Source organism: Diaphorina citri, unplaced genomic scaffold, assembly GCF_000475195.1.
Source record: "Diaphorina citri unplaced genomic scaffold, Diaci psyllid genome assembly version 1.1 scaffold755, whole genome shotgun sequence".
Lineage (NCBI taxonomy): Eukaryota > Metazoa > Arthropoda > Insecta > Hemiptera > Psyllidae > Diaphorina > Diaphorina citri.
In genome coordinates, this window is record NW_007378188.1 from 25,926 (window position 1) to 47,480 (window position 21,555).

Consider the following 21,555-nt stretch of genomic DNA (forward strand, 5'->3'; position numbering starts at 1 on the left):
ACTGAAAGCACCCAAGTTCACACTTTTGTTAAGTACCTAGACGATAGTAGACATTGAAGTTGAGATAACGAACGGTTTTCTGGTTCGGATCGCGAGATTAGAAATGTGTGCACAACTGATCTTAATTTTAAATAGTGAATAAACTTATTTAATTTAACTAATCTAATCGATTAATTGACCGAAGAACGGAAAATTCGGAAAAACGGCCTGGAATTTGCAAATTTTCTTCAAAACTAGAAAAAGAAAAAATTCAAATTTCCCGTCCAACTGGATTTTTGAGACGAAAAAAAAAGTAAACAAAAAACAGCTGTTTTAAAGGCCCGTTCACACGAGCACTGATAAAACGTTTGTGGACGGTGTCTGTCTCCTTGGTAACGAAATCAAACAAACTTTTTGGACTCGCACATTTGCAGGGAAGTTCTGACTGAATTGTTTCATTAGTTCTTTCTCTGGAGCACCATGTCCGGTACATCTCACACAATCAAAAAAGGAATTGACTTGAGGTAAGAACGGAGGCATTATCACAATACCTACACGGCATTTCCGTAGTTATACACTCCACCAATTTGGCTAAAATCAATTCCCACAGTAGTTTTCCATACAGCGGAGAATGCCACTAGGCATAACTTAAATTCAGTGTCCTAAGAATATTAAATCCAATGTCCTTTCCAGCCTAGTTAGCTTAGTTGGTAGTGCGTCTGCCTTGTAAGCGCTAGGCCACGGGTTCGATTCCCGCCCGGGGCGGAGTGTCCTAAGGATATTAAATCCAATGTCCAGTAGGTAACCAAAAAGCTCGCCATAAATTTGTTTTACCCAGTTCGTCAGTAGGTACCTAGGTAGGTAATACCTACTGAACAAAAACTGTCTGCAGGATCCCCCGAAGTCCCGAACCTACTCGACATGCTATAATGAGTAAATTTTAAATATTACTTTCAGGGAATTGCAGGCTAAATTTATTCAGAATCGGACGTCTCATACGGAGAAAAACATTGCCGAGCTCTGTCGTGTGTTGACTGGATACACATTGAACCACGCGAGGTAAAAAGTGGAATCAACGCGAAGCTTGATCATAAGCCCTTCGTGCCCAGCCTAGTTTTAAAAGGAATTTTAATTGTGTTAAGCATAAATGCTTGTCACAAATGTCGTTCCCTGCTTAATGCACTACGCTAAATTTTTGACTTGACTTGAACTCGAACCACCAACCTCCAGATCCGAAGTCCACCACGCTAACCACTGCACCACTGAGGTTGGTGGGTAGCGCGCCTGCCCTGTAAGAGCTAGGTCGTGGGTTCGATTCCCAGGGTGAACTTTATCATAAACATGGTTCGTTCTCTGAACGGCTGGCTCTTTGCTATCCTGTCCTCCTTCTCTCTTTCGGTATGATAAGACCTCCATTGTTGCAGTTTCCTTATCAAAAAAAAAGTCGTTTGTGGAATAGAAGCTGGAGATAGCCTAATCCTTCGTGCCCATGGTTCTAATTCCCAGGTTAAGAGACTCTTCAGATCATGTGTCCCAAGTTTTGGCCTACATGTCGGAAGCAGAGACGGTTAGCAAAAGTTTGGCCCAAGGGCTTCGGAAATTGTCACTCGTCATGTCACAACTGGGCGATAGTCAGTGAGTATACCCATTAGTTGTAGGATATGGCAGGGCCGTCGTGCCTATCCAGGATTTTATCGAGGGGGGGGGGCTTGAAATGAGCTTGAGATTTAACTGAAGAAGCCGTTAGTCCTACCTCAAGGAAGTGGGGGTCATGACGCTCGCCTAGTGAACCAACGCGAAGCTTCATCATAGCCCTTCGTGCCCAGCCTAGTTTCAGCTTGGAGGGTAGCGCGCTTGCCCTGTAAGAGCTAGGTCGTTGGTTTGATTCCCAGGGTGAACTTTATCATAAACATGGTTCGTTCTCGGAACGCCTGGCTCTTTGCTATCCTGTCCTCCTTCTCTCTTTCGGTACGATAAGACCTCCATTGTTGCAGTTTCCTTATAAAAAAAAAAAAAATCGTTTGTGGAATAGAAGCTGGAGATAGCCTAATCCTTCGTGCCCATGGCTCTAATTCCCAGGTTAAGAGACTCTTCAGATCATGTGTCCCAAGTTTTGGCCTACATGTCGGAAGCAGAGACGGTTAGCAAAAGTTTGAAAAATTTAGGATTCTTTTCTACAAAAGGGATAAAGTTAAAGGACGGGGAAGGAGGGAAGAAAAAAAGAAAATAATGTAAGATGCCATAACGTAAAACCTATCTCGGGGCCTGGTTTATTACGAGACAGAGAAAAATTAATAAACACCTGAGGTCTATTTTATGAGAACTTTCTCTATCTGAACTCTGCACTTTTCACTCCTCCCCAAGAAAACAAATGAACAGAACGACATATTTTACCGCGCGAGGAGTGTGCAGTAGTTCGTGGAATAGACCTCTTGGAAAGTAAGCACCAGCTGATGGTAAATATTAAAGTTACCCACAGGTGACGAGAAAACTGCTTAGCTAAACCATTGGACTGTGAAACCAGGGATAAGTAATTGTACACATAACAAGAAATAAACCAACTATACTACCTCGATATTTCACGGATGCATTTCCAGGGTAACACAAACAACATTCAGATCAATGTTCTAAAATTCTAAATCAAAATTAACGATTAGAAAATAAGTGACCGACGCATTTCATAATTTACGTGAATCAAAATCGGAAATATTGTCCAAAATACACAAAATATTGAACGAAAAGCAATTTGGTCTTGAATCAAGGCGACCATTCCAGGAAGTTAATTTGCACTTTGTAATGTGTAAAATAGGAAGGAAGTCCATAGTAAAGAACGGAACTAAATGGCTACCTCAACAAGGCGCCGCATTCAGTAAGGAGTCAACCCGACGGAAAGAGTGCGAGAAACTTCGACAGCGAAACCCAAGAAGCCCTCAGATGAATGTATGTAGATATTTCGACTCTCAATCCGATAGGTAGGTACTCGGTATGAAATATCTATCCTCTTCGCGCCGAAGCTGTTTTCAGCATTTGTAGTAGTATGTGCCGGAAGTCCTCGCGCGAGGACAAACACAGAATTTTTTTCTTTACTTTGAAATATTTGAATTCTGGTGCGTATTTATATCCAAGCCAATGTCCTCGCACGAGGACATTCCGGCGCGAAGAGGCTACGTAGATAGATACATTCATCTTTTTTTTTTTTTTTTTTTTTTTTAAAAAAAAGAAGAGGGTACGTAAAAAAAAAAATTTTTTTTTTTTTTTTTTTTTTTTTTTTTTATAAAACAGATGAATGTACGTAGACATTTTGACTCTCGATCTACCGAGTACCTACCTATCCCCCTTTTTATTTTAGTTTCTTCCCCAAGTTATTTCGTAGAGGGAATTGTAAAAACAGAGGTATTATTGTCCCGAAATCGAAGAAAGGAAATAAAGTTCGTTCTCGGAACGTCTGGCTTTCTCCTAACCTGACCTTCTCTCGATTTCGGGACGATAAGGCCTCCGTCATTACAGTTCCCTCTATGAAACCTAGACAGAACACACCCTCCTTTTCAGGAATGGACCCTAAAGATGATTTTTCAACTTCTTCTTGCACCGAGGCATCATATGATGCCAGATATTTAGAGCTATGCTGTGTTCTCAGGATTAATTGTTTGAGAAGTTATCCTATCATGCACGCTGGCGCCATATGATGGCAGTAAAAAATGTCATCCGAGGGGGTCGAAGTAGGTATTTTTGGAAAGCTCTCGTCAAGCTGATTCCAAAATGTAAAACTAATAATACATAAAGAAAAAAAAATATTCTTGTCAAAAAAAAAAAAAAAATCGTGCACGAAGAGGTTAAAAATTAAATTCAACATAAAACACATCCACTTTTCCGCCATTGCAGACGCAAGCGGAAACCGACTACGCCAAAGCTCAGGCCGAGGTGACACGGAAGTTGAAAATCATCGAGGAGAAAATGCAAGTCTTCGAAGAGCAGAAAATCAAGGACATAAAGTTGACGCTGCACACACTCATCCTGGCTCAGATAAGGCATCATGCTAAAGCTCTGGAACTATTCACACAAGGGTACAAGTACATCGAGGATATCTCCGAACAAGATGATTTGCAAGTAAGAAAATCCAGGGTTCCCGACTGATTCGAAAGCTCTTTGATTTTTTTTTTTTATTTTTATCATAAACCATTTTTGTTCAAAAATAAATTAAAAATGGTTTATGTTAAAAAAAAAATCAAAGAGCTTTCGAATTTATGCCTGGATTAACGCCATTACCAGTGTAAAAAGGTTGAGTAAAAGTATTAATTAGGTATACACTTATACAGTTATAATCGGGAAAATAATCGCACATGAAGCACTTGGTAACGTAATATCCATGAAAAATTGAAAAGAATCTCATAACTTCAACGCAAAGGCATTCATGAATTACAATTTTGAAAACTTAGTTTGAATTTCTGGGTGGAAGATAAATTAAAAAATAGTTATTTCTGGGTGGAAGAGGTCACAGAAAAAAAATGATAAAAAAATAATGAAATGATAACCCACAATAGAGAAAAATACCCACTAAGATCTATTTTTTTTATGAATTGAAGACTGTAGAAAGCACAATACACATATCTACTTAATAGGATTTATCCAGCTTCTTACTTCAATTAGTAAGTTGTATGTATGTACTTACAGAGAGGATCTCACACATTGTATCTGCAGTGGTTCCACCTAGCTTCTTACAGAAATCATAGAAAGCTTCCAAGTATGCCTTATACAAGGTGTTTCTGATGATTTCAATGTTCATCTCATCCAAGTCCTGCTCACTGATGCAGTCCACAAAGAATGGAGCTAAACCAAAAAGAACAATGATTGTTAGATTACACAAAAAATATTTACTTTTTCTGATAGTAAAGGCTGTATATCTAGCTCTGGCATTAACTACAATTTGTCTTCCAGAAGGTCAAATTTTCTAGCTACCTACCAAATTTTCTAGCTACCTATGTTTGTTGTGCTGTATACCTAGCTCTGGCATTAACTACAATTTGTCTTCCAGAAGGTCAAATTTTCTAGCTACCTACCAAATTTTCTAGCTACCTATGTTTGTTGTAGCTCAGCTTCAGTGTCCTATGGTAATAATTTAATAAGTTATACTCAGGAAATTCCAAGTTTGAGTTGTTGTTGTTGTTGTTGTTGTAGCGGCTTTAGCTTTTGCCGAAATGGTGTTGGCATCGTGAGGACTTGTGCTTATTCTTTAAAAGCAGGGAGAACCCTTTGAAACTAAGAGAACTATGTACCAATTTAACAATTCCTAACCTTGCTCTGGGAACTCTCACTGGTCAATAAAAATACATAGTAATGAAATCTCACCCAGAGGAGTGTCAACTAGGACAGCATTGTAAAGTTCAGCAGGAGTTGCTGCCACATGAATAGCTTCCATCTGTTCAAAACTTCCGAGTGGATGACATTTAGGAATCAATTCAGAAATTGGTCGCTGATGTAAAGTCCCTGTGATGAGTAGAATGATGTTGTCAATCATGTAACTGTATGTAATGAAATCCAAAAATGTGGACAGTGGTTCCACAGCATGATTACGCATATGAATGAATTCAATGACAAGTTTCTCTCGGAGCTTGTCATCAATCACTGACACTGCCAGTGGACTTGGCTCATTAGCAAGGAAACTTCCATAATCCGTGCCTTGGAGATGTAATTTCAAATCTGAAATCATATAAAATCATGTACTGATGTTAAACATCTTCAACATGGCTTGGTAGAGTAGTAGTGTTTAAGGTACTCATTCAGCTGTTCAAAGGAGCATTTTCAACTTCCAGTCAGATTTTGTAATTTTGTCCTTGATATTATGTGAGAATGTGTCCAAAATATTAGTAGTAGCTTACTGTTGGGGTAAGAGGACTCTAATAATATTTTCAGTGATAGAATTATTCAAGGGGGACAAAATATTAAATTGGATTACAGAAAATAAAAAGCAACAGATCCGTTGACTATGAAGAAAAAATTGATTTAAGAATATTTTTGTATCCAATAATAGATTTTCAAGTAGGTATTTAATAACCTGGTCAAAGTCAAGAGGATTTATTATGTACAGGAGAACAAAATAATCGTGGAATGTGAATTGAAGAAACAAAGTCACAATATTGTGAACTGTGAATAATGCATTTTCTTTGTTACACTACAGGCATATTACGTGGATGAAACATCACGCAAGTTTAAAGAGTGTCCTTGAAATCGTTAAATCTAATATGTAATTCATAATAGTGATAGCTGATAAATTTAGGATTCTTTTTTACAAAAGGGATAAAGTTAAAGGACGGGGAAGGAGGGAAGAAAAAAAGAAAATAATGTAAGATGCCATAACGTAAAACCTATCTCGGGGCCTGGTTTATTACGAGACAGAGAAAAATTAATAAACACCTGAGGTCTATTTTATGAGAACTTTCTCTATCTGAACTCTGCACTTTTCACTCCTCCCCAAGAAAACAAATGAACAGAACGACATATTTTACCGCGCGAGGAGTGTGCAGTAGTTCGTGGAATAGACCTCTTGGAAAGTAAGCACCAGCTGATGGTAAATATTAAAGTTACCCACAGGTGACGAGAAAACTTTAGTTTGACGTTTCAGCCATCAACTTTGGTTCAAATTCATCGATATTCCTCTGTCTCGGTCCTCTCAAATTGGAAAACAGAGAGCTACAAACTTTAACCTTTTCTCCACATAAGTACTTAATATTATGTATTTACTATTTACACACTTTCCAGAGTTTCATCTTAGTTTGACGTTTCAGCCATCAACTTTGGTTGAAATTGATCGATATTCCTCTGTCTCGGTCCTCTCAAATTGAAAAACAGAGAGCTACAAACTTTAACCTTTTCTCCACATAAGTACTTAATATTATGTATTTACTATTTACACACTTTCCAGAGTTTCATGGACATCTTATCAGAGCCTCAGAGCATACACCGCCTAGAAACGGTGAAGAAAATCACAGCCTCCAATTCTTCTCTGAATACCATCGCAGGCCTTTTCCGAGGTCCGTTCCCAGAGCAACAAGTAAGCTAGCAAACAAGCGAGCAAGTATCAGTTCTAGAATTAGCAGTACGAGCAAAATGAAACAAATATTTTGTTGGTGTCAGCCTAGATAGCTTGCAGGGTAGCGCGTAACAAGAACGAAGAAACAGTCACGAGTCCTCTTCACGCTCTAAGAATGAAGGCTTTTTAGTACGAAAAACTCTTTGCAGATTATACCGTTTTTCGGAAAATTCAAATTGCAGTCAAAATTTTAGGATCGATTTCCAAAATGAGGTTAAGTTTTTTTGGGTCAACATCCAAATTGCGTTCAGGTGACTTAAAGTATAATTTCCTAATGAATCATCTCTGCTTATGTATATTTCAGGTAGCTGAGAGTGAGGTTACACCAGTGCATGAGATTCAAGATAAAAATAATGATCATGACGATGAAGAAGAAGACAGCACAGCCAGAACCAACTCCAGTAAATCTCAGTCCACCAGTTTGGTTCAGAAAATCAAGTCCCTAGCAACGTAAAAGAGATATTCGAAATCCATCCTATCTGCCTCAATCTAGGTACAGTCGAACCTGTCTAGTCTAAGTGGGAAACCTGGAAAAAAATCGTGGCCCCTTCATGGCAACCTCTCTAAGTAGGACACTTTTTTAACTGGAAAACCTGGATAAGTGGGAAAAAATTAAGAAATAGTCACGAGTCCTCTTCACGCTCTAAGAATGAAGGCTTTTTAGTACGAAAAACTCTTTGCACATTTTACCGTTTTTCGGAAAATTCAAATTGCAGTCAAAATTTTAGGATCGATTTCCAAAATGAGGTTAAGTTTTTTTTTGGGTCAACATCCAAATTGCGTTCAGGTGACTTAAAGTATAATTTCCTAATGAATCATCTCTGCTTATGTATATTTCAGGTAGCTGAGAGTGAGGTTACACCAGTGCATGAGATTCAAGATAAAAATAATGATCATGACGATGAAGAAGAAGACAGCACAGCCAGAACCAACTCAAGTAAATCTCAGTCCACCAGTTTGGTTCAGAAAATCAAGTCCCTAGCAACGTAAAAGATTCGAAATCACGTCCTATCTGCCTCAATCTAGGTACAGTCGAACCTGTCTAAGTGGGAAACCTGGATAACTGGGGGAAAAAATCGTGGCCCCTTCATGGCAACCTCTCTAAGTAGGACACTTTTTTAACTGGAAAACCTGGATAAGTGGGAAAAAATTCTTGGTCCCTTGGATTCCCACTTGGACAGGTTCGACTGTACTTATTCAACCAAGCTGGCTGAAGAATAGACGAAATAAGATTACAGTTATTACGAGATCAACTTTGCTCAACTCTATACACAAAAAGCAGAATCTCTGAGGCTTAAGTGTAGGGGCTAGGGGCTAAATAGCCCTAAAGTATGGGTTAAGCTTCTACGAACCTACCAAAAAATTTTAAGTACAACTATGGTAAAAAAAAAAAAAAAAAAAAAAAAAAAAAATCGGTTTAAAAAAAAAAATAACTGATGTTAAACATCTTCAACATGGCTTGGTAGAGTAGTAGTGTTTAAGGTACTCATTCAGCTGTTCAAAGGAGCATTTTCAACTTCCAGTCAGATTTTGTAATTTTGTCCTTGATATTATGTGAGAATGTGTCCAAAATATTAGTAGTAGCTTACTGTTGGGGTAAGAGGACTTTGTAGTTATATTCTAGCAGTCCAAGTAATCAACATTATTTGTTCAAGCTGTGGCAAGGTTTTCCAAATGATTATAGATACAATACAGTTCTACAATAGACATCCCATCAAGTTCCAAGATCTATGGCTTAGCAAACAACTTTTCATCATCTTTCTACTCTTCGGCTGATTCTACGAGTAATATTGAATATCTAATTACTATTTCATTGACGAGAAAACTGCTTAGCTAAACCATTGGACTGTGAAACCAGGGATAAGTAATTGTACACATAACAAGAAATAAACCAACTATACTACCTCGATATTTCACGGATGCATTTCCAGGGTAACACAAACAACATTCAGATCAATGTTCTAAAATTCTAAATCAAAATTAACGATTAGAAAATAAGTGACCGACGCATTTCATAATTTACGTGAATCAAAATCGGAAATATTGTCCAAAATACACAAAATATTGAACGAAAAGCAATTTGGTCTTGAATCAAGGCGACCATTCCAGGAAGTTAATTTGCACTTTGTAATGTGTAAAATAGGAAGGAAGTCCATAGTAAAGAACGGAACTAAATGGCTACCTCAACAAGGCGCTTCGAATGATGATGATATCAAATTTGGCTAAAACGAGGTCACGAGGACGGCAAGTTTTTAGACTGCTTTGTAAGAAAGAGTTCTCATAGGGTGCAAAGTTCTGAAAAGTAACTTCATGGAATAGGACCCAGGAGGAATAATAAAATGCATCTATAAATATGATGACAAGGGAGGAAATCATGTTTAAAATATTGGAATGTAATTGTCAATCTTGGTTCGATGCTTCTGAGCGACGCACTCGGAAATCCAGACAATGTTACGGCATTCCTGTTCCTTCAGTTTCAAGTACGAGTAGAATACACCAAAGTGGAACTGCTGTAGAAATGCGTACACGTTGAGACGCACTTCATGCTCGAAGAATTTGTCCTCCAAGGTTTTGTCTCCTGGATCATTGCCGGCGCCTTCAAACAGGGCACTGTACTCCTGTGGGAAGATATTAAAAGGAATTTCAATTGTGTTGAGCATAAATGCTTGTCACAAATGTCATTCCCTGCTTAATACACTATGCTAAATTTTATGACGACTTGGACTTCAATCTCTATAATCAAACAAAGTTGAGGACCAAGTAGGTAAGTAGTTCTTTGCAAGCTTGGTTTTTCCTTTCACTTTTCCTAGGGTCTTCACCCTTTGAAGTTGTGATGGTTAATTGGTTAACTTTAACTGTGATGTTTGTGTATGGTCTCCCACTTCCTCCAATCCTCCCTGGTCCATCAAATGTACTTTGTATTTAGGTGATCTCACATCCAATATTTGACATCGTGACCTTTTATTTCAACTTATCTTTGGGTTTTCATCCTCACTTTGATAGTAAAAATCTAATCTGTTGTATTTCCCCAATTGCAGACAAATGATCACCCCAGAAACTTGGGACTTTCCTCCACCACCTAGCTCTGTTGTGTCACAACATATTACTACAGAAGAAATTCTGCAGTTTATCAAGTTTCAACCATTCAATAATGTGGTAAGATAAGGTGTAATTCCTTTCTGTTAATGTAAATGCAGTTTACTTGTGTTGTTATGTCACAACTTTGCTCACTGCAGCATTGTAGGATTTTCCCAATATCTTAATATTCCTAAAATCCAATGTATACCTACCATGCTGGCACTGGTTGCTATGCACATTTATATGTCATAGCTGCTCATTTTCCTCACAAGGCTGAGTGGACCCCAAGCCAGTCACGGAATCAATCATTTGCATGATACAAATTTCTTGACCCCATTGGGAATCAAAGGCAGTGACCACTACGCAATGGGAGCTGACTGACCACTACACCATGGGAGCTTTCTGTTAATAGGGGGGGAAAAAATGTGAAGAAGCTCTCAAGCTTCACCACGAATCATGATTTTTTTTCCCCTAATAGGTACCCCATTTCCTTGAATCTTTTCTTTTTGGGCAATGACTGCCACAGGACACTTGTGTATTTTAAATGGTTACCTGAAAGAGGTTCCTCTGATAAACTCTGATTGAAATTTTGCCATTTGTTTGATGAAAAAATTCCAAGAAATGAAGACTATATCTCATTTAAAGGAGAGATTTTCATACATGGGGGCCTTGGGTAGGTATATACTAGAGATAGAATATGCTCTGGCAGCAAATATGTTGAAGTTGACATTTTAGATTCCATAAGGAAACCGGGTTTGTTTTCAATGATATCCAGAAAGGAAAACACAACTTTGGTGACCATCTATCTGTTCAAAATTTTGTATCTCATTTAAAGGAGAGATTTTCATACATGGGGGCCTTGGGTAGGTAAATACAGAGATAGAATATGCTCTGGCAGCAAATATGTTGAAGTTGACAGTTTAGATTCCATAAGGAAACCGGGTTTGTTTTCAATGATATCCAGAAAGGAAAACACAACTTTGGTGACCATCTATCTGTTCAAAATTGGATTTTCCCAATATCTTAATATTCCTAAAATCCAACATATACCTACCATGCTGGCACTGATTGCTATGCACATTTATATGTCATAGCTGCTCATTTTCCTCACAAGGCTGAGTGGACCCCGAGCCAGTCACGGAATCAATCATTTGCATGATACAAATTTCTTGACCCCATCGGGAATCAAAGGCAGTGACCACTACGCAATGGGAGCTGACTGATCACTACACCATGGGAGCTTTCTGTTAAAAGGGGGAAAAAAATGTGAAGAAGCTCTCAAGCTTCACCACACCACGAATCATGATTTTTTTTTTTTCCTAATAGGTACCCCATTTCCTTGAATCTTTTCTTTTTGGGCAATGACTGCCACAGGACACTTGTGTATTTTAAATGGTTACCTGAAAGACTTGGACTTGAACCACCAACCTTCAGATCTGAAGTCCACTGCACTAACCATTACACTACTGAGGTTGGTTGTGGGAAGATGTTATATTGGACTTGAACCACCAACCTTCAGATCTGAAGTCCACTGCACTAACCATTACACTACTGAGGTTGGTTGTGGGAAGATGTTATATTAATATAGGTGAAGGAAAGAAACTTCACCAGCCCTGTCAAATCATGAACAGGAGGCATGCATGCACTCAGTAGCAATTAAACCACAGCTGAACTTCATTATTTAGGAGGCAGATAATGTAAATATTCATTCTTAGTGCTATGTATGTCAAGGCTATGTTCCAACTTAGTAGTCTTCACAACATGACAAATGGGTATTGACCAGTGAGAGTTCCCAGAGCAAGGTTAGGAATTGTTAAATTGGTAGTTCTCTTAGTTTCAAAGGGTTCTCCCTGCTTTTAAAGAATAAGCACAAGTCCTCACGATGCCAACACCATTTCGGCAAAGGCTAATGTTATAACAAGACTTCAATAAGATAATTAAATGTTCAGTACGACACTCAGTATGACAAGTTAAGCTTTGTAGATTGCTAAAGTATTTTTTAGATGTGATACTGCCAAATGTTTCATAGGATGTACTACATTCACATGAATCCAGAGTTAGTTTTTTCAGATAAGGTGATGCATCACTGATATCCATTAGACATATCTCATCTACGTTATAACAAGACTTCAATAAGATAATTAAATGTTCAGTACGACATTCAGTATGACAAGTTAAGCTTTGTAGATTGCTAAAGTATTTTTTAGATGTGATACTGCCAAGTGTTTCGTAGGATGTACTACATTCACATGAATCCAGAGTTAGTTTTTTCAGATAAGGTGATGCATCACTGATATCCATTAGACATATCTCATCTATTCTATACACACGTATCAAAATGAGACATTCTAGTTTTCCATACACTCTAAGATATGGGATGAGTTTCATTTTTGTGATATTTCCGTCCATCAAAGTAAGAGACTTCAAATATTTGAGTTGTTGTAGAGAAGATATATCCGTTTCATATACATGGTGTAAATTAAGACTAATAAGGGCAGGACATAGATTTACTATGTTATCCAAGGTTTCCTCATTCAGATGTCCACAATCCAGATGTGTCAGTTTGAGTATGTGTCCCGTCAGTTTGACTGTACTCAGAATTGTAGCCATATTTTCACGTATTCCTATGTTTATTATGTTTGGTAATTTTCTAAGCAGTTTAGTATATCCCTTGTCAGTGATATTTGTATATTGCGCAAACAATTGCTTTAAACTAATCATGTCTTTTAAGTAGGAAATAGATTGATCTGTCACACATTTGGAATCTAGAATACTGAGTGTTTTTATTTTTTTACAATGCACAGAGATACACTTAATGATAGAATCTGTGCATTCATATGGAAAATGAAACTGTTCCAAGTTGTGAATATAAGGTAATCCTAACAGCAGTAGTTCCCCAACATTATGATCTGTACCACAAAAATAATCTAGGTTCAAGATTTTCAATCCTGTCATCATGTGCAAATTATGCAAGATAATATTACGCATATCTGGACGTAGGTGTGCCATTTCGATAGTAGTAATTTTAGGATGAAGCAGTAGAATGACAAACTTTGTAACCACTCTTTTCTGAAGTAATACATTTTGTATACTAATTTTTTTCTTTACTTGGTTTTCTTCAACCTTATCCATAAGTCTTGTTAACAGATGTTCAGTGATGGACTCAGCGATAGCATCTATCAGGTGACATGGTACACTGTTAAACAAGTTATTACCAAGCTCTTCTATACTTGCCTTCAGAAAATGAGAGCCCAATATCTCATCATGTTTGTACATTTCAACAGTGATTGCCACTATCCCCATGGCTGCATATTCTAAATACTTGATCATAGAATGCAGTGATAAGTTCTTCAACATTGATACTTCTTTCTTAGGTACCATCTTTATTAGTTTTGAATTTTGGCTCTTTTACATTGAAGGAATTGGGGAATATATGTAGTTTAGAAGACTACTATAACAGTATACTCTGCAGAAAATGAGTAAAAAGACAGATGGGTATAGGAAGGAAAAAATAAAACTCCAAATACAATTTCTTTCATAAGCTCTTTTACATTGAAGGAATTGGGGAATATATGTAGTTTAGAAGACTACTAAGTATAACAGTATACTCTGCAGAAAATGAGTAAAAAGACAGATGGGTATAGGAAGGAAAAAATAAAACTCCAAATACAATTTCTTTCATACACACTCCAGATTACATACCATGGATGCTTGAACTTTTGGGAGATGCTGGTTTTCCTTCAAGACCTAAAGTTTCATAAGTTTCTTTTTGAACACTCAATATGATATGTCCACCCTCAGAAAATGCAAAGCAATCTTCTAGATGAAACTGTGTACTTGTACTGAGTGCCAATAATTTGCCTGTAAAAGAAAGAAATAATAATAATTGTGTAGGAATTTTTAAAGATACCTACATAGGTACTTGAGACCTTAGTTAGACAAATGTAATCTGTTCTACTTAGATATAAAAATGATTTAGCAACCTCTTACCTTTTTTAACATAAGTATCAATAAAGAGAGGTTTGCCTATTATTTATTTTTTCCTCAGAAAAAACACACACACACTGGACATTTTGTCTCATATTTTATTACAATATCATAGAAAAAGAAGAACATGAACAGTTTTTTCTGATGTAATAATTGTGATTGTTAAAAGTAATAAAATCTGGCAAGTCAAAATTATTATGAAAATTACCCTGAATTGGTGAACTAATGGCTGCAGGTCCCAGACCTTTGTAGATGGCTTTAAATCCACCTGATCTCCAGAACCCATACTGACTTTGTAGTCTTGTCTTGATGGTATCCAATGGATACAATACAACATCCACTACAACACCAGCGCTGGCACCTGCCTGAAAAGAAAAGAAAAAATAATCTAAATTTGCTAATTTATTTTTGTCGCTTTAACAGAGGGTATTGTAGTAATAGATGTCCCATCATCTCAAAACTGAAGAGAGAAGATGACTGGACAGGAAAAAGCCGGCTGCTGAGAGAACAAATGTTATCAATTTGGGACAAGCTAGCCCCGGGTGGGAAATGAACTTATGACCCAGCAATTACAAGACAAATGCACTACCCTCCAAGCTAACTAGGCTGGTAACTAAAGTTTTAGTGATGTGATTTTAGTTCAAAATTAGACAGTGGCTGTAAGGGGTGGTTTCATACTGGGATATGATAGGCTATACTTCTAGGGCTAGTTTTTTTTTCTTCACAGTTTGATGAAATACCTACTTTATTACTTTGACTAAAGTATTAATGTTTGATCATTGCAGGTGTGTGTCTCACTGCCAGATTGTGTTCAAGTGCCAGAAAACATTGAATCTGTGTTAAGACAAGATTGTGAATATTACAAAATCCAACAGCTTCCTCTTCAAGAATTTATCAAACCTCTCTTTATTGATACTTATGTTAAAAAAGGTAAGAGGTTGCTAAATCATTTTTATATCTAAGTAGAACAGATTACATTTGTCCAACTAAGGTCTCAAGTACCTATGTAGGTATCTTTAAAAATTCCTACACAATTATTATTATTTATTTTTTTACAGGCAAATTATTGGCACTCAGTACAAGTACACAGTTTCATCTAGAAGATTGCTTTGCATTTTCTGAGGGTGGACATATCATATTGAGTGTTCAAAAAGAAACTTATGAAACTTTAGGTCTTGAAGGAAAACCAGCATCTCCCAAAAGTTCAAGCATCCATGGTATGTAATCTGGAGTGTGTATGAAAGAAATTGTATTTGGAGTTTTATTTTTTCCTTCCTATACCCATCTGTCTTTTTACTCATTTTCTGCAGAGTATACTGTTATAGTAGTCTTCTAAACTACATATATTCCCCAATTCCTTCAATGTAAAAGAGCCAAAATTCAAAACTAATAAAGATGGTACCTAAGAAAGAAGTATCAATGTTGAAGAACTTATCACTGCATTCTATGATCATTTCATTTGGTTGTGCCCCATGCTGCAGTGAGCACCAAAGTTGTGACATAACAACACAAGTAAACTGCATTTACATTAACAGAAAGAAAATACACCTTATCTTACCACATTATTGAATGGTTGAAACTTGATAAACTGCGGAATTTCTTCTGTAGTGATACGTTGTGACACAACAGAGCTAGGTGGTGGAGGAAAGTCCCAAGTTTCTGGGGTGATCATTTGTCTGCAATTGGGGAAATACAACAGATTAGATTTTTACTATCAAAGTGAGGATGAAAACCCAAAGATAAGTTGAAATAAAAGGTCACGATGTCAAATATTGGATGTGAGATCACCTAAATACAAAGTACATTTGATGGACCAGGGAGGATTGGAGGAAGTGGGAGACCATACACAAACATCACAGTTAAAGTTAACCAATTAACCATCACAACTTCAAAGGGTGAAGACCCTAGGAAAAGTGAAAGGAAAAACCAAGCTTGCAAAGAACTACTTACCTACTTGGTCCTCAACTTTGTTTGATTATAGAGATTGAAAGATTGAGGCCGTGGTTATGAACAGGGCCATCGTAGGACATCGTCGGACTTTTTGCGTGTAAAGTTGGCGGGAAATTCGAATTTTTGATTTTTTTTCCGCAACTTGTACAATCTGAATTCATTTTTTACTTTTTATCTTTAGTTTGCACGTTTATATTATACTTTTCATTTATATTAGCTAATAAAAACAAGCAAATTACAAAGCAAACAAAAATAAATATAAAATGAATTTTAAAAATTGCCGCCGGAACAGTTATCTCACGTCGTCCGAGCTCATCTCAGCCCTGTTCAGGCCGTGGTTATGAACAGGGCCATCGTAGGACAACGTCGGACTTTTTGCGTGTAAAGTTGGCGGGAAATTAGAATTTTTGATTTTTTTTCCGCAACTTGTACAATCTGAATTCATTTTTTACTTTTTATCTTTAGTTTGCACGTTTATATTATACTTTTCATTTATATTAGCTATTAAAAACAAGCAAATTACAAAGCAAACAAAAATAAATATAAAATGAATTTTAAAAATTGCCGCCGGAACAGTTATCTCACGTCGTCCGAGCTCATCTCAGCCCTGAGGCCGTGGTTATGAACCCGAGTTGGTTGTTTTTAAAATCTTTTTCTGTCGTACCCTTAGCATCTCGAGTGTAAAACAGTTGATAGAACACTGTCCTCGCCTCAGATTTTTAAAAGGTCTTGAAACTTGGTTCTTGATAACTAAGAGTGAACATAATGAGTTACACAAATATATTCAAGAACATAATTTAGATTTAACATTTTCAATATAGACATCTAGTAATGAACAATCACGCCAGCGGCGATAGAACTTTGAGTGCACAAGTTTCCCATAGATCACTGAAGTTAATCAACGTTGCGCATGGTTAGTATCCAGATGGGTGACCATCTCTGCAATCGCGTGCTGCTGGCTTTTACCGGCCCCAATCAGGCTGGATGAGATTAATGCGATTAGGGGGTAGCTTAGGTAAAACCACTATCCAAGGACACAGCTTAAAAACATTAACGTTTTTTTTTTTTTTTTTTTTTTTTTTTTTTTTTTAAATTTTTTTTTTTATAAGCCCTAGGCCAACGTTGCGCATGGTTAGTATCCAGATGGGTGACCATCTCTGCAATCGCGTGCTGCTGGCTTTTACCGGCACCAATCAGGCTGGATGAGATTAATGCGATTAGGGGGTAGCTTAGGTTAAACCACTATCCAAGGACACAGCTTAAAAACATTAACTTTTTTTTTAAATGATTTATCTGAATTATGCTAACTATTCAATGTTCTTCCGTTTTGTATTACCCTATGTTTTCTGTATTTTATGTTCTCACAATGGGCTAGTCCTGTAAATATATATTACGTGCATAAATATTATGTTTTTACGAGCATACTTTTAATGTTTTAAATAATGGAATTATCTGTACCTACCTCTACAGTCTTAATAATAAAACACTCTCCTCCCAAGGGTGAGTTCTGTGGCCCAGTCACAAAATCAATCATTCGACTAAATATGTACATTTTTACTTTACTTTACTTTTTTTTTTTTTTCACGCTGTCGGAAATCAAACCCGACACTCCCGCGCGTAAAATAAATACAAAGACTACCCGATACTAGGTAGTTTAGTTGCACTATGAAAATTACAACATGGTGATATTGATAAATAACCTGTGACCTGTGATGAGTCCTAGTTTTAACAAGCAAGTCTTGTCTTATGTTTCCCCAGTGATCAGTATTAATGTAACAGACCCGAGTTTTAGTCCACGTAAAAAGCATTATCAACGAGTAGCGTCCAGATTTCAAGAGACCAAGCTTGCATTTGATGTCATCTTAACGTGGAGGCCAGATGGTAAGTATCAATAACTTATGGACGCGAACTAGAAAGGTAGAATGTAATCAATTACGTTCTTCAAGATGATGTTTCAGAAAATTATCTCTTGATCTTCGATGGTTGGAAAAGCGTCTTCTTGGATACCCAATGGTTTAGTACAGGCGCGACCACATACTACGCTACCTATAGTGGTTAACTAATTCCTGTATTTTCTAATAAAATCGGACCTCGTTTCCGTAAAGAAAATACAACTTTATCTCATTCTTCCAGATGAACGAGTGTGTCCATCATCCATCGCAGAATACCTGGCCAGGGCTGGATACAATGTAGACCTGTGTCCTCCCCACGTTCAAGTGGTTCATAAATACAACACACGTATTCCGGACCTGTCGAGTAATAAGCCTGCCCATGTTCTGGAATGGATGGGGGCACTGGCGTTAGACTGTGATATGTAAGTTCATTACTGTCCCTACAATCTTCTTTTTCTTCGCCTTTTCCCGTGTACAGACGGGGTCGGCGTTTTTCGTCAGCCTCTCAATCAGCCCTAGCTAGGGTGATTGCTTTGGGCTGACATTTGGTTTTGGCTACAAATTTTACGAGCGGATTTCTTTCTGCGCCAATCAGATTTCTTGAAAATGTAAAGAACTTTCAGCAACGAAAGCAATCTCCTTATGTTTAAACATGAGGATTTATTTATTTTTCAGGGAGGCGGTAGATATTGATTCAAAGGATGACATGGAGGTACCATCTACAAGTCTAATATGGAAAGGTCTTTACTCGTCTCATCATATTGAAACTCTGTACCAACCCTCGTTCTGGTAAGTTCATTTTGATCATACAGCAGTAGCGCTCCTTCCTGTGACTAGAGAAAAGGGGAGGGGAAACGGAGAAGGGGGTTTCAGCAGCCACAAGGAAACAGATACCTCGAAAAAGAACGGACTTTTTTTTACTTGACATAAAGATATGCAGCAGGAGTATCGTCTCCTGTTTGAAAAGTTCCCCAGGGAGCTATATTGTCCTTGAATAATATAAAATATAAAATAAATTATAAAAATACAAATCAAACTCATTTCTTTCGATCTGTTCTCTTTTTCAGAAAAACGTTGAAAGGACAAACATACCTACTACCATCATGGATTGGGATGAATGTGCAAGGGTTTTTCCACAGCGTTATGTGCCCATAGAGAGCAGCCACTATACTTCTGTTAACTAGATAATCAACTGAATACATCCCGTGTTAAAAAGTCCACGTCCTTTAGCGAAAAGTTCTGTATTTCATTGGAGGTGTAGAATGAAAAGAAGTGAACACTTTTTAGATTTTAATTTTTGGTATAACTTTAATGTGAGAGATTATGATCCACATATTATAATTTGTTCCCCCTTTTCATTATCCATAGCTAAAGTTTCGTGCTACTGAAAATAAGGGGGTCGATAAAAAAAAAGTCAATGTTTTTAATAAGGAAATAAGTAAGCTTGAAATAATCAATGGAGCTTTTTTTTACTTACTAATAAATAGTGTTTTATTTCTTTGCTTTTCGTTTAACAGCATTTGGATTCTTGTACATCCAATATTTCACTTCATTATTCTTTCCATTGTTACGAATTCCCAACATGGCGGATTTGGAATTTATATCATGCACAGCAAACGGAGACATTCCTGAAATTCAAATCAACAATCCGAGTGTGAGGAAATATTTTCGTACGTTTCCGGTGTTTTGCAATTTATTATCAATCTAGTTGCTTCTTTACTAAACAAGTTGTAACTGAATGGTCTTAAATTATGTACCTAGGTATAGCAATAGTATGAGTAACTTTTTTTTTTTTTTAAATCTAAAATAGCCATCTATCTAAAAATAAGACGGATTTGCAATTTCATTCGAACCCGCAACCTCCAAGTTACAAACCTGCAATATAGTCGGGATCCAAGGCATTGGTTTTGGTTCTGCCCAGGCGAGTAGGTCTCTGATCTGGTACCGGCTGATCTTCAGCTACGATAGGATTGTTAGCATGCTTGCCTCCTTTGAATGTAGGAAGTGAAAACTGAAAACGAGACAGTGTTTTCTTTTTACTTATTATTATTGTTATTTTTAATATTATTGACATTTGCAAACAACAACAACAGGTAGAATGACCTAGTAGTCAAATAACCTGATATTTGTGAACAACCTTTTTTTTATTATTATTTTTTTTTCAAGTAGCCTCCGTGGCCGAGTGGGTATCACACTAGGCTTGCACTCCAGAGGACCCGGATTCGATTCCCGGCGGGGCCGAAGTTTTTTCGACTCTGTGCTTGGAGTTTGGGGTGCACTCAGCCTCGTGAGGACAAGTGAGTAGCAACCAGTGGCGGCACCAGTCAAGAAAAGAGCGATGATAAATATGATGATTGAGTAGATGAAACGCTTGTAATACTGTGATACTTACAAAGTTGTGAAAAAGCTCTCTGCTTCACCACAAAGATTCATGATTTGATTTACTTTTTTTTCAATAATAAAAAATCCGCCCCGGGCGTGAATCGAACCCGCAGCCTAGCGCTTGCAAGGCAGAACCTTTCTTTTCCCTTTTTTAAAAGAACTTTTCTGTGGTCCATCCCTTACAGCCGTACTAACTTTTTGGACTTGGAAAAATTTCTTCCAAAAAATTAACAATTTTGTCCATTCCCATTTTTCTTTACACCTCTTACCTTTATGAGATAAAGGTAAAGCAACATTGACTTTAGTTAATATCTGGATGGGTGACTGTCCGGTTTTCACCTAATTGTAACAGTTTTGTCCTTGTCCTTGGACCATACCAGGAAAGACCAAATTAATTTCAATAATTTCATCTCTCTACGACAAACCTATTATCAATAGAACATCTAGGTAGTAGGTCTGTAGGTACCAAAAATACAGATTCCATCCCTTACAGCCGTATGATCACACCATCAAAGTCTCAAATGAATGAATAAATTCCATGCCTCGTTTATAACCCTCCTGTTAACCAGAATATCATACAGCCGTATGATCACACCATCAAAGTCTCAAATGAATGAATAAATTCCATGCCTCGTTTATAACCCTCCTGTTAACCAGAATATCACCTTGACTGTGACACCTTTCAAGATGTGTTCAAACACGTGCCAAAAGGCAGTGTTGACGTACCAATCGATGGCCGAACGAGCGAACGACTATGCGCGTGTGGACACCTTCTAACCACTCACCTTTTTGCCACGTGCCGTCAGAGGTCGTTTCAAGTTAATGTGAATCTTTAAGATGTGTTCAAACACGTGCCAAAAGGCAGTGTTGACGTACCAATCGATGGCCGAACGACTATGCGCGTGTGGACACCTTCTAACCACTCACCTTTTTGCCACGTGCCGTCAGAGGTCGTTTCAAGTTAATGTGAATCTTCTGTTTGCCCTGTTCGTCCACAGAGACCGCCACCCGTTTCAAAGTCTTATAGCCACACTTAGGACAGAATACTTTGGTCATGATGCTTGTGGTTTTGTAGCAAGCGTAACAACGCAGGATAAACGTGCGTAGCTCTCGAATCAGACGTCCGTCCAGAGCCACCACGTTCAGACCCATCTGTTTGAGAACGTTCTGAAGAGAAAACCAAATAAAATTAATTGCCAG

At 37.5% G+C, this 21,555-nt stretch overlaps 5 protein-coding genes and 1 long non-coding RNA gene across 6 annotated transcripts in view; 3 read left to right on the forward strand and 3 right to left on the reverse strand.

Annotated features, from left to right (window-relative positions):
- On the forward strand, positions 1 to 7,654 carry LOC103511812 (protein FAM92A). The gene is made up of 8 exons (XM_008476553.2): positions 1 to 503; positions 937 to 1,038; positions 1,486 to 1,614; positions 2,059 to 2,119; positions 2,755 to 2,919; positions 3,862 to 4,086; positions 6,899 to 7,027; positions 7,371 to 7,654. The coding sequence occupies exons 1-8, from the start codon at positions 460 to 462 to the stop codon at positions 7,518 to 7,520; spliced, it is 1,005 nt and encodes a 334-aa protein (XP_008474775.1). The 5' UTR covers positions 1 to 459; the 3' UTR covers positions 7,521 to 7,654.
- The window catches only part of LOC113468494 (V-type proton ATPase subunit d-like), a 19,522-nt gene continuing 2,582 nt past the window's right edge, over positions 4,616 to 21,555 (reverse strand). The window contains exons 2-3 of the mRNA XM_026825454.1: positions 5,326 to 5,676; positions 4,616 to 4,806 (exon numbers count right to left, since the gene is read on the reverse strand). Coding sequence (XP_026681255.1) covers positions 4,619 to 4,806; positions 5,326 to 5,554 — 417 coding nt within the window. The 5' untranslated portion in view covers positions 5,555 to 5,676 and the 3' untranslated portion in view covers positions 4,616 to 4,618. The remainder of the gene's footprint in view (positions 4,807 to 5,325; positions 5,677 to 21,555) is intronic.
- On the reverse strand, positions 8,991 to 9,741 carry LOC108252703 (V-type proton ATPase subunit d-like). The gene has a single exon (XM_026825455.1). It carries the CDS (start codon positions 9,724 to 9,726, stop codon positions 9,445 to 9,447), a length of 282 nt encoding a protein of 93 aa, XP_026681256.1. The 5' UTR covers positions 9,727 to 9,741; the 3' UTR covers positions 8,991 to 9,444.
- LOC103511813 (ribonuclease P protein subunit p40-like) lies at positions 9,912 to 18,766 on the forward strand. Its single transcript, XM_026825460.1, has 7 exons — positions 9,912 to 9,934; positions 10,105 to 10,222; positions 14,917 to 15,061; positions 15,190 to 15,348; positions 17,840 to 17,962; positions 18,215 to 18,395; positions 18,649 to 18,766. The coding sequence occupies exons 1-7, from the start codon at positions 9,927 to 9,929 to the stop codon at positions 18,764 to 18,766; spliced, it is 852 nt and encodes a 283-aa protein (XP_026681261.1). The 5' UTR covers positions 9,912 to 9,926.
- Positions 16,715 to 17,549, forward strand: LOC113468498. Its single transcript, XR_003392233.1, has 2 exons — positions 16,715 to 16,909; positions 17,197 to 17,549. It is a non-coding gene; the product is annotated as an uncharacterized LOC113468498 (long non-coding RNA).
- Positions 19,369 to 21,555, reverse strand: part of LOC103511814 (RNA-binding protein NOB1) — a 9,611-nt gene continuing 7,424 nt past the window's right edge. The window contains exons 6-8 of the mRNA XM_026825461.1: positions 21,283 to 21,522; positions 19,849 to 19,984; positions 19,369 to 19,601 (exon numbers count right to left, since the gene is read on the reverse strand). Of these exons, the coding sequence (XP_026681262.1) occupies positions 19,465 to 19,601; positions 19,849 to 19,984; positions 21,283 to 21,522 (513 nt within the window). The 3' untranslated portion in view covers positions 19,369 to 19,464. The remainder of the gene's footprint in view (positions 19,602 to 19,848; positions 19,985 to 21,282; positions 21,523 to 21,555) is intronic.